At 43.6% G+C, this 12,763-nt stretch overlaps 1 protein-coding gene and 2 long non-coding RNA genes across 3 annotated transcripts; all 3 read left to right on the forward strand.

The window, feature by feature from the left end:
• Window positions 1–242: 242 nt before the first annotated feature.
• LOC124664847 lies at window positions 243–2,778 on the forward strand. The gene is made up of 3 exons (XR_006990449.1): window positions 243–1,889; window positions 1,997–2,139; window positions 2,462–2,778. It is a non-coding gene; the product is annotated as an uncharacterized LOC124664847 (long non-coding RNA).
• A 6-nt stretch (window positions 2,779–2,784) lies between these two features.
• On the forward strand, window positions 2,785–3,421 carry LOC124664848. Its single transcript, XR_006990450.1, has 2 exons — window positions 2,785–2,854; window positions 2,940–3,421. It is a non-coding gene; the product is annotated as an uncharacterized LOC124664848 (long non-coding RNA).
• A 2,602-nt stretch (window positions 3,422–6,023) lies between these two features.
• On the forward strand, window positions 6,024–7,627 carry LOC124664849. Its single transcript, XM_047202276.1, has 5 exons — window positions 6,024–6,221; window positions 6,297–6,448; window positions 6,574–6,754; window positions 6,858–7,065; window positions 7,137–7,627. Exons 1-4 carry the CDS (start codon window positions 6,219–6,221, stop codon window positions 7,059–7,061), a joined length of 540 nt encoding a protein of 179 aa, XP_047058232.1. The 5' UTR covers window positions 6,024–6,218; the 3' UTR covers window positions 7,062–7,065; window positions 7,137–7,627.
• Window positions 7,628–12,763: the final 5,136 nt, after the last annotated feature.

The raw sequence follows: 12,763 nt of genomic DNA on the forward strand, positions 1-12,763 counted from the left end.
TGTCGGCATTGAGACCAGACGGCGAGTAGGGAGCAGCGACCTGGTTTTCCTAGATTGCATCTACACGATTCTCGCCGTGTCGCCGTGGTCGCCGTCGCTTTAGGGCATGTGGGTTACCTCCAATGCAGCGGTCCTACAATAGTCTCTTATCTCAGGTACACGTCGCCTCTCCCTTCCTCCACTATCCGCCTCTCCTTTCTCTGTTTTTCCCCTTCTTACATCCATCCATCAGGTTGCAGACGAGCAAGGAAGCGGATGCGGGCACGATGACGGGCTCCATCCACAAAGTCCCTGTCGACACCTTCACCATCCTCCCCCCGTCCTGAGTTGCTGCTTACCCCAAAATCTTCCCCGCCGGATCTCTCCCCTGCCGTGAGAGCCCCCTGGCCGGCGGCCGTGGCATCGGTCGGGTCCTCCTCTGTCTCTGAGGCTCTCCTGCCGTCCCGTGCTCTGGCTTCTCCCATACATCTCCTCACCTGGACGGCGGTCTGCGACCTGCTGGTTGGTTCGCTATGTGGGGACTGGATGGCCAGCAGCGCCGCCGCCTGCTCTGAGTCTGGGGGCGCGGCGTTTTGTCATTGTGTGGACCACCCGGACGACGACCAGGAGTCCAGGATGCATACAACTCTGTCGGCGAGGTGGTGTGCGAAAGACTCATGGCTGAACCGGTGGGTACGTGTATCACTGCTAGGACAATTCAGATAATTCGCGTAGCTAATACTTACTGGGATAACGATGGTCAAAGCATTGAGGCCCAGCGAGTGGCAGAGCTCCTCATGTGCTATTTTCCTTTACAATGTTTTACTATCAATGTGTGGAGAATAATTATTTATATGACATTCATTATTGATCCAAAACATATCTGATTTTGTAGATTCCATTATTTAAGTTGAATATGATTAAAAAAAAACTATTTCTATCCTATACTTGGCTGTTGTAAATTTGATTATGTTCTTTTTGCATGTTGTGGTGTCGTATTTTAGACAACACCGAACATTTAACTTCCATTGTCTAAACGTGTTAACAATATATTGTATGCAGTTCGGTGCTAGGAAAAAAATTTAAGTACATGTGGATATATTTTCTATTAAACCCGCTGAGCATTATTGTATATGTATCACTATTTTTGTATGCAAGTTCTATGCTAGGAAAAAAAGCCTTCATTACAGGTACACATACTTGCTCTACTTCAAGATAGCTTTCCATTTCTCATCCAAGTTACTTTGTTAACTCATCTCTAGCTGAAGTGTTTGGGAGAAGCAAAAGAGTGTAGTCCTTGGAATTTTGATTGTCGGTTTACTCAAAGGACTTAATTCCTAAGTGTTTTCATGCCTTAGAACACTGAATGCATCATGTTCTCACATATGAGTTATTTGTTCAAACCAAGTTAGTTGTAGCAAATTAGCAGAAAGGGATACATTTACCTCAGATAAGTTTTCTTCAGAGTCCATTGCTATTCTTGCTATCCGGAGTAGCAACATGTTATCAAAATATTTTTTCGGGTGGAAGCTCTAGCTTTGTGTCCTCAAGAACAACATAATACTTGCAAAAAATAGGCAAAAACATCTAATATGTCAGCTCCCCCTGTACGCCTCTTTTCGTGGATCAAAAGGAAGTTGTAAATTTCCCGTTTTCATTAGCTAGATAAAAGTATATTGGTTCAACACATAGCAAGTGATAAAAAGTCTCTCTTTTTTGGTCAAATAAATTTCTAAGTTCACGAGTTATTGCTTCTTTGGTTGCATTCAAAACCTGAATTTCTATGGTTTGACCTGCCTTTGGATATGCAAACAGCCTTCCTCAGAATTATGTCAAAGCATTTGAAAAGACAGAGATCAAAACACTGGACAACTTACATAAGAATTAGGTTTGGTCATATAGGCTGCCAGGTATATATTATACAGAACATCTTTACTCTAATTTCCATTTTTTAAATAACCACCGTTGTTCGATCAACTCACTACCCCACCTTTATGTCCGCATGGTCCAATCTTAGGTGTTGCACATGAGTGCTGCTGCCAAATCTGCTGCTGGCCATCTACTTGCTCTGTCATGGTTAGACTGTAACTGGGATAGATAAAATTATACAGCGCGGGAAATGTCCTGCACCGTGCTATTTGTCACATGTGATGCTATTGGGTAATATCTATCCCGGTTATAACTTCAGATATGCTTACACAATTGCCTATAACTTAGAGATTCAGTTAACTTGCAATTGCCTGTATATATATACGTTTTTATGTTCAGTTACTTTAACTACTCTGTCCAAAAATGTGATACTTTAGTCCCCTCCTTTTATAGCCATTACTTTGCATGGAACTTTGCAGTTATCCTCGCTGTCTCTTCCATCACGTGTTACAGTTTGAATCAACCATATCGTGCCATATCATCTACTCCGTATTTTGCTTACTGAGCTATGCAATCTTTATTCATACAATTAAAATGGAGGGTTGTGTGCCAGGTAACCATAATCGACCTATCCAGTCGATATATGCATCATCCCTGAATCACGAAGAAAGACCCAATAATTTATTATGCATCCTGCCAATTTTTCAGTGTTACTACAATACATAACCGTTTGCACCTCTGGCAGCACACGTTGGAGATAATACTCTTCTTTCAGGGTACTTATCTAACATGACATACGATTTATTATCTATTTCATTTGCATTCTTTGATTATTTCATACCGTATTTCATTACCATTTTTGATAATTTCTCTAAACTATGGAAATAACCATACTTGCAAAGTTATACTAGCAGCTAAATGTATACTCATTGTCCACAGTGCAGGAAATGAGAACAAAACTTCAAGTGAACTATTCCCAGCTAAATAGATCACTGCATCTTGCGAGGTAAATTTGTTGGGACAGATTTCAACTGAACAGTATAGGCTGCGGTAGATCAAATAAAATTAATTCAATCCTCTTTCCCTTGCAGCAAATATAATTAATCTAGATCAACTGAACTCCAGCTAAAGGTCAAACAGGCAAGGGCCCAAATTGATGAACCAAGTAGTTTATGTGAAAAAATATATTTTGTCTCAAGGTGTGCCCACAAATCGTGGTGTAAAATATTAATCACCTATCTGCCGCTTTAGCTGGGTATGAATAGCACACAACTAATGTATTTGTTCATGCCCTAGCAGTGCCAAAGAGGGAAACAATCATCATCTTCTTTTTTGACGAGGACAGTGACACAAGGCACATACAGGTAGCAGAGCTGGAGAATAGCTAGATCACCTTCCTTCTGTTATCGTAGTGTAGGTCAGAAATATTAGATAATCTCTCCCCTTCCAATATAAATCCATCTACGATATAATCCAGTAAACAGGTGTCCTCTGGCTTACTATTGCTATAAACTAATGTGTGTCCCATATATGCATCAGCTTTGTTAATGTTTTTACTTATATCATCTGCTCATATTACCCCTGCAATAAGTTCAAGTTGTACAAAATATGCACACTCAAAAAGTGTAGCACCACGGGCGCGGCGTGCCGCTGCGCCATAAAGATGCAGTTTGGTTCAATGGATTGTAAGAGCTCATTGAACTCCTCGCATTTACGGATTGTTTTGAGCTACATTATTTTTGTCTTCTTGCTCAAAGGTCAAAAATGTTTCTTATTTTAGATTAAAATTGTCTTATTTCGATAATTTATCAGTCAATATTTGCAAGAGTTGCTCACTATGTATATGCTCTGGATCAGCTAAGGTAGTTATGTAATGAATAAACTTTTATTCGTCCAAGCCCTTATGATGATGCTCTTAAATTTAAATGCAGCAATTAGTTCCATATTTAGTGGAAGTGTATTTTTGAATGATCCTCACAACTGATGTTGATCAAGCAGTAGTAGAGTTAGCATCTTAAATTTTTTATTCTACAAATAGGAAACACAGTCTCAGTATCTTCGGTTTGTTCAGCAAAATATCTGAAGATTAATGTATGCCTATTTTGTAACATATAGAAGTGACTTATTTCCATTTCAAGATAAGCTTTTCCCAAAAGGTAAGATGCTAGGAGGTGCTACTTTATCTCATGTGTTGCTTTTCACGGTAAATTGCTTGCGGTGTTCAGTGTGCTTGCTGCCTCATCGGTAGAAATTTGCCTACCGTCCATTGTCTACTTCATAGAGAAATCATAGAGCGCTTGCGCTGCTTCGGTCAAAATTTGCTTCCCATCCATTGCATAATTGTTTCTGTAGAAACCACAGAGTGCTTATTATTGCCATACTTGCCTTTCTTCTGAACAAAATCTGTAGGCAAACAAAAATGTCATGCCTTTTCTTCTTACTCAGAATGGTGTATCCAGGCTAAAGTATTTGTTACTCAAAATTTGTAGGCATTCTATCCTGAATGGCAGGAAATAATGCGACTTCTGTATGACATTCACGTCGGCCATTTTTGTATTTGCAACTCCAGAAAACAATTAGTTATGCTATTTCATACATGTTAGAAAATGTTGATTTGTCACACTCTACCTGTTCCTATTTAATTTGTTTGTCCCTGATGTTTCCAATTCGATTGAAAAGATTTTTCCAGGCTGGAGCCCAATTTTTTCTCACAAATGCAAGTAATTGCTTAGGTAAAAATTATTCTTCATGGCTCAAATAGAAATAACATATCTTCATTAATTCCTGATATCATCATACTAACTGTCCTTAGAAGCTGAGAACACGAAGGCGTATTGTAACTTGAGAAGATGCATCTCTTGGCAATGTTATGCACTGCTTGAGATACAGTCGTCACCACTTATTTGTCTCACATGAATAACATCTATTGGAAAGTAAAGTCGGGAGAGAAACTTCTGCAACGGAGTTTTTTTTTGCCAATTGCTGAATCCGGTATATATTTTGTCAACTGTTCTCCAACCATTTAGTGCCATGTCATTCTGCAATTGGATCCAAGTGGTTCATAATAAGCTCGACAAGGTGCTTTCATACTAGATAGCTATCCTTTCATTAGTTCAATGTCTCTGCCACATGTGTACCCCATAGATGAAGTTTCGGGAACTGTGACAACTTAGTTCTCTAACAACACATCAGCGTCTTAAGAAAGTATCTAGGAGGCTTTTTTCGAGGGAGTATGATAGTCAACCTAAACTAAAAAATAATTAGAACTACTTAACCCATCCTTGAAAATACAGTGTTTTCTTTTAAGTTGGGATGCTTGCAAGTTTATCCCTGAATTGGGCCAGCCGACTGTTTAGACTATGTGATTGATCATTTTGATTTATATGATCCCCAAAAAAGCTACATATCAGTGGATCATTCTTTTCGGATCTGCTTTAGTCTAAAGATTGTTCTAGCAGAGGTGGTGCCACCGCCGGAGAACTTTCCTTTGTTCGCCTATACTGCTCTCCCATTTAGCATGTTATTGCATCGCATCGATCGGAATATAGTCAATATACTTCTATCTGGTGAGAATGTGACCGCTTTGGTGCTTGGTTTATTTTATTGTGTCATCTGTATCCTTAATACCATGTGTTTTATGTTGTGATAATTTGATTGCTCCATGTGGATTTGTAGACGTTGTTGGATTGGTGAACAAGGTCACTTGTGTTTTGCCCCCTTCTGGTAATGCTAGGAGCCAGAAACGTCAAGTGTATATCACAGATGTTAGGTGTGTGTTGCTGCTACTTTTATATCTACTTTTCCAACAACATACTTGCCTCTTTTGATTGTTATCTGATTTATGTTTATGTTGCTTCATGAAGCGAGCTTGCTATTGTTACCCTTTGTGGGGAGCACGCTGATTTGTTTGATGCTGATGGGCTGATAGTGGCATCGGATGAGGAGCCTATTATCATTTTATTTGTTGGCATGACAGTTAGTCATTGCTCAGGTGCCGCACTCTCTCTTTCTAGCACTATTTTCTGTTATCTTTCGCTTTTTTATTTGTTTCCTTTCTTTTTGGTCTATGCAAACTGTAGTATTTATTGCTCTGCAGGTTTATAGGCCTTCAAGTGTACATCTGTTACAAGATGGCATGTTAATCTGCCAATTCTAGAGATAGCTGATGTTCGGGAGAGGCATGTTTATCAAGGAATCAGTTCCTGCTGCGTGTCAGGATTGTTGTTTGTTTGGTGACATGTGTATTTTCCGTGTGTTACAGATCGAAACATCTACCGTGGTGCATTGAGCTGCACAGTGCAAATCAAAGTCGTTCTAAGCCGACCGTATCATCAATCGAGGAGATAGCGGCCTTTGAGCCGAATGATATCATGGTATGTTCAGAGTACTATGGTGAATATTTTTCTCCCCTGCATTCTCTGGTTAAATCTGTTGTTAATCGTGTTTAGGGTGAGTGTTATAAGATATCCAGTATAATTACCGATGTTTTCATAACCAAGGGTTGGTATTATATAAGCTGCAAAGAATATTGGAAAATGGTTACTTTAGAGGATGGAGTATACAAATGTCCTTGGTGTCCCACTGTTATACATCTGCCCAGGTATAGTGCACCTGATTTCCATGTCCTCCGTTTTTCGTGATGTATATTGCTTACTTTATTTTACCCTTTTTATGTTCTGTTTGTTAGACACTAATTCTTATTTTTTTATGTCATTGCTCTGCCAGGTATAGGCTCATTGTTGGAGCAGTTGACACTGGTTCTACAGATCCTCTCGCTGCCAAATTTACGGACCTTTATTTGTTTGGGCCTCGTGAGGAAACGGTCGTCCAAAAAGAGGATCTTCATTTGTTTGGACCTCCTGAGGAAACTGTCGTCCGAAAAGAGGCGTTGCTGCTTGTGTCAAGTGTAAGAGGACTAACTAATGCAGTGCCCAAGTTTTTACTTGAGAATTCAGTGTTGTTCTACTCATAGACGTGAATGACTATACTCATTGCACAACTACCTCCAGGTACAAATTGTTGAGCCGATTGTCCATGCCAATGTTGTCTTGCGAGAGGGAGTGAATTGTTCAGCTGTAGGTCAGGACAATGTTGGCATCCCTGCTCCTGAAACCCCAAAGCATGTTCCAGATCCTGCTGAGACATCAACTCTGCCACTGTTCATGGATCTCACGCCACAGACTGCACGCAACATATTCAGCTTCCGTTATTGATGAGGTATAATTGTACTGTCTTTGCAGGACATCAGTGTTTTTGCGTTTCTGACAGGCGATGTATTTCTATTGTAGACTGCCTCCGATTCCATTGGGAGAATGAAGCGCAACAATCCCGGTGATGGCGAGCACCCAGGTCGAAGAAAGGGTTACATTTTTCGGATGCTGATGACTAGGTTCCTGGGCACGTGTTTGTGAGCTTAACGTGAAGAGCATGGTGGTTCTATTGTCAGCGATTTTTTTTATGCTGGTGTTTTTACTGTCTACAAGCTACTATTTGGCTGGTGTATGCAACAAGGTTGCTTCGCTATGGCCCCCGGTTCTGTTGTTCAAGGCTCATATGTTTGGGCCCCGAGTCCTCTTCTATCTTTATACATCTTGGGACAGTCTGACTGTTTAGACTATGTCTTTTTCATTCTACTTTTAGACTATGGCTATTAAGATGTACTCTATACTAAACTGGATGCAACTAACTCTCCGCAATATCTTATCTCGGCTAAACTGTCATGTGGACTATGTAATGGGACATGAATAAAATTAGCGCGCTCTTTTGTTTTCCTGCTGTATGTAACAAGGGCCAAACATAGTGAACCTCTACCCCACACCGCTTTATTTCATAATTTGCAAATATTTATATTGCCTCAAGGGGGTATAACATGTTGCACTCAACATTTTTTTGAACAAGAGAAGGGTCCAAACGACCAAGAAGCTTCAATAACTGTGGTTGGACAACTTTAGAAGCAGGACCCTAAGCATTACAGAAAGTACATAATGGTTCCCACACTTGGCAAATAGAATGTTGAAATAAACTGAGAAAAGCGACCCAGCCTTTCTCCACCGTTGGTGCTTCAGAGCTTCGAAGCAATGGTCATGCTTAAACTGAAGTTCCTCTGCTTTGGCACGGCTGCCTGGAGGAAGAAAACCCATGGGCGCAAGTAGCACCGATGCTTCAGAGCAAAATTGTTGTCGTTGATGACCTCCACCATGTGAAGCTTTAAGATCTTCTCCAACGGCTGTTGAGGTAAGATTGCAACCCTCAGTCCACCTCCATGATGGACAGTTCTAGCAGAAACCGCCAACATCCGTGACGCCCCGAGCTTATTCTTGAGACCGATGCCAGATCGATGCTCTACTACCATCCTCCACCATGGAGATCCGACAGGAAAGCACGCCGGACGACCTAGGTCGCTGCTCCACCGCGACCAAGATCATCATCCACAACACGACATAACGTCAAGATGCCATAGCGGCAAACCAAACCTACAACCTAACATATTGTACAAAGGAGAAGGCCGGCCACCCCTCTAATCCCTACTCCAGCCGGTAGAGCCGCCAGAGGAGGATGGGAGAGGTGAGGGGAGTATCTGCGCAACTCTCAAGAGGAGGGAGAAGACTAGGACAAAATGAGAGCCCGCCTTAAAAGTTGCAACTACTCATAAGTTTTGGTTCCCCGTTATAAACTTGAGAATATTAGAAAATGTAAAATTTTAGTGTCGGAAGTAAGATGTAAACATTGGAATGTACTCTCCCTCACCGGGTGTCATAAATTTGATTCTACAGTAAATAAATAAAGATGGTTGACATTTTAGGAATCGCATATAAGAAGAGAATGAAAAAAATTGGGATCATGTATTTATTTTTTGCATCTGAATCCCGTGCAAGTACAGTGTCACTACAAAAATTACCATCAACCATCCACCATATGGCGCGGCGTGCCGCCGCGCCTTTCATTGCTAGTGAAACAAATGAATCATCCTCGAACGAGATCCTCATATGTACATCAAATTACTGCTGAGGGACGTTGATGATTTTGGCCCTTTCGTTTCCATCTGACGGCTGTGCTTTGGCCCAAGTCTGCGTTGTGTTTTGATGACTTCAACTTGTTGTCGTCGGGTGGGAACGAACTGACTGAAATCATCAACGTCCCTCTGCAACATTGCTGTACGTCAGAGGATCTCGTTGCTCGTTCTCCGTGGAAGATTAAGGAAGTATGAATTAAGTGGAATTTTCTTCATGCATGTCGTGGGAATCACCGAGTGTCAAAAAGGAACAAAATGGGCGGGAGTTAGGGCTCCATTGATTCATAGGATAGGAAAAACGGAAAAACATATGAATAGGAAAAACATATGAATAGGAAAAGCATAGGATTGGGATGTTATGCATATGTGAATCCTATGGGAAGATGGAGTGTGTTTGATTGTAGCAAAGGAATTTTTCCATGATGTATTACCTAATGTTTTTCCTATAAATTTAAAATTTACACTACAATTTTTTTATAGAATTAGTTTCTATAAGATATGTTTCTATGAATCAAACAAGTTATATAATTTTTTTTCCATGGAATCTGAATCCTATACAATTCTTTTATAAATTCTATGAATCAAAGGAGCCCTTAACGAGAAAACTCGTCGGTGCATGAGCTACCACTTTCCTTTCTCCGGAGGAACAAAAGTGCAGATCGCCAGTCCCAGATGGAGATTCGAAGATGTCTAGTACCGAGAGGTTTCATAATATTTGTCGTAGTTTTAATACAAATGTGCAAGTGAAAACTACAGCAAGAATTACCAAATGGACGGATTATTTGTTTAGCTGACTGGGAAGAATCGCACAAAAGCTGGTTTGCCATCGCGAGTTCTCCTGCGCGGAATCTTTCAGAAATTTGTAAGATTAAAATGTTATTTTACGTCCTCAAACTATTGATGCTTTACTGAAGTTGGACGAGAACTCCCGCCTGCTCTGCATCACACTTCTTTGGAAGATCTGGAGTACTCGAAATTCAGCGAACGCCGAGGACAAGTCTCCTGTTCCGGCTATTGTTGCCTCAACGACAATTCAGTATAACTCTGAATGCGCTACCTACTTGTGTAAAAGTCATGGTGTTACTGTTTCAGCCAGTATTCGATGGACCCAATCCCCTGCAGACTACTTGAAAATCAACATTAATGGTTTGTTTCACAGGGAATATGGCACGGGCGGCTAGGGTTTCTGTATTAGGGACTGCAATGGTGAGGTTTGCGGTGTCACTACAGGAATGGGAGAAGACGCCGACGGCCAAACTGTACGCCGACGGCTTTTTATCGGGGCCGTCGGCGTACGGCCTCGCCGGGGCAGCTCACGAACCCGACCGTCGGCGTACAAATATCGTCGGCGTAGAGGAGGCTACGCCGAGGGCAGCCGTCGGCGTCACCTTGGCCCTCGGCGTAGCACCGGCATCGCCTCTGGCCCAGCCCGCGCCGTCGTCGCCCGCTCACGGCGTCAGTCAGACGCCGACGGCCACCCTCGGCATAGGGCCTGGGCACCCTATGCCGACGGCCACCCTCGGCATATAGGTTTTTTTTTTCCTCTCTCATATTACTTTATAATATGTTTCTATTATTTATTTACTAGTATGAATTATGTAAAAAATGGTTCTATTTTTTAAGAATTCGTAGATGCCATATGTAGGTCCCATGGGTGACGCTCTTCGCAGACGGGTCAACCGGAGCCACTAGGCCCAACATTTGCTATCGATGTACATATGGGTAGATCCGCGGGGTCCCCGCCCTACGGTTTCCCGAACCCTAACCCTAACTGTAACCCTAACTCTAACCCTAACTCTAACCCTAACCGTAACCCTAACTCTAGCCCTAACCCTAACCCTAGGGTTTCCACATACATTGCTAACTCTAACCCTAACCCTAACCCTAACTCTAACCCTAACCCTAGGGTTTCCACATACATTGCTAACTCTAACCCTAACCCTAACCCTAACTCTAACCCTAACCCTAGGGTTTCCACATACATTGCTAACCCTAACTATAACCCTAACAGATCACTTGGTAAAACCCTAACCCTAGGGGTCCCGCCCTAGGGTTTCCCAAGAAACAGCATCACCGGAGCGTCGGAATTGTTGGAAAACTTGCTTCTGCCCCTAACATACATGTACAAGTGTGATGTAAGGTTTGGCTAACCTTGGATGTACCCGGCGTTGACGATTTCCGCATAATGGGCTACCGAGTTGGTAAAATCCGGGATCCGTATGTGGAAACCCCCGCCATGGCTCGAACGGAGCCTATTTTATGGTAAAGTATGCCCAACCTATGGTTTCCATGTACATATGTCCTAAACAAAGCAAAATAAATAAAAAGTCCACGGGTAAACCCTCGCACGGAGAAAGCTATAGGGGTAGATGTGTGGGGTCCCCGCCCTAGGGTTTTCCAAGTTACAGACCACCGGAGCGTCGGAATCGCTGGAAAACTTGTGTGTGCCCACATGGCATGCACAAAAGTGATTTGAGATGGTTTTATATCCAAGGATACCCCCCAAGGTGTGTCCGGCTTCTCGGACAGGGGGTTCCTACACTTAGGCAGTTCCGGATGTATAGGGGGAACTCCCTCGGAGGTGAACTCGGAGAGAAAAGTGATACATTTAAGAACTTAAGACCCGGACACTATACAAAACACTTAAATAACTAGACCCACACACATACCAAAGCGCTTAAAGTACTAGACCCACACACGAACTGAAACACTTAAAGAACTACACCCACACACAGGAACCAACACACTTAAAGAACTACACCCACACAGGAACCAAAACACTTAAAGAACTAGACGCACACACAAACCAAAACATTTAAAGAACTACACCCACACACCAATAAAGCACTTAACGCTAGACACACGGACTCGACACACACACATATTAATCAGAGAAGTCGAAATCTTCGTCCTCGCTGGGGGTGTCCTCTGAAGCGGTGGTTGTGAAGATCCACGACCACCGTTCATCATCCTCCCCCATGTCGACGCCTCTCCTTTGGCGTACTCTGCTTCAACCGCAGCCTTCCTCTCGCCGCTTTCCCGCCCTCCTCTCTCTCCCTGTACGTCCGCTTGTCCTTCCGGAATGCGCGCTCTCGCCTCGACGGCTCCGGGATGGTCTCCGCGCCACCGTGCCATGAACCGCTCGTCCGCCTCGGTGGTATCAATCCGCCGCCGGCCGGACCCGTACCGCCGCGCTTCACCCCGTGAGCGAAGTAGCGGCTCGCAGAGAGACTCCGAGCTTCCGTCGGAGACCCGACCTCCGGGAAGTTCATTTCGTGGCGCGGCCGGCCAAACCTCCAAGCCGCAACGTCGTATGCGCGGGCAGCAGCCCTCCTTCGTGTAGAAGGTGCCGAGCCACACACGCGTACCACCGGCGGTGATTTCAGCCGCGAAATGTCCCGCAGGCCGCGGGCGAACGCCGATGAAGCCCGTGTTGCTACGGCGACGAGGAGCCATCTCGGCGGCAGCTCAGCTCGGAGGATTTTGTGGTGCTCGTTGGATGAGAGAAGTGATGAGGGGAGAAATGTTGCCGGTGTCGTTAGTGGAGAAGACATGGCTATATATAGGCCGACGAGGGGCTGAAACGGCGGGAAAACTTGGCGGGAGAGAATGGGCGGGAAAACTTGGCGGAAGAGAATGAGCGGGAAAGGGTGGGCGGGAAAACTTGGCGGGAAATCATGGCGGGAAAAAAGGGCGGGGGAGAAGCAGCGGGAAAGGGTGAGCGGGAAAAAAGGGCGGGAGAGAAGTAGCAGGGCGTAGGGAATGGCCCCAAAACTTGTGTGTGTCCACATGGAATGCACAAAAGTGATTTGAGATGGTTTTATATCCAAGGCTACCCCCCCAGGTGTGTCCGGCTTCTCGGACAGGGGGTTCCTACACTTAGGCAGATTCTGCATGTATAGG

Source organism: Lolium rigidum, chromosome 6 (genome assembly GCF_022539505.1).
Source record: "Lolium rigidum isolate FL_2022 chromosome 6, APGP_CSIRO_Lrig_0.1, whole genome shotgun sequence".
Taxonomy (NCBI): Eukaryota; Viridiplantae; Streptophyta; class Magnoliopsida; order Poales; family Poaceae; genus Lolium; species Lolium rigidum.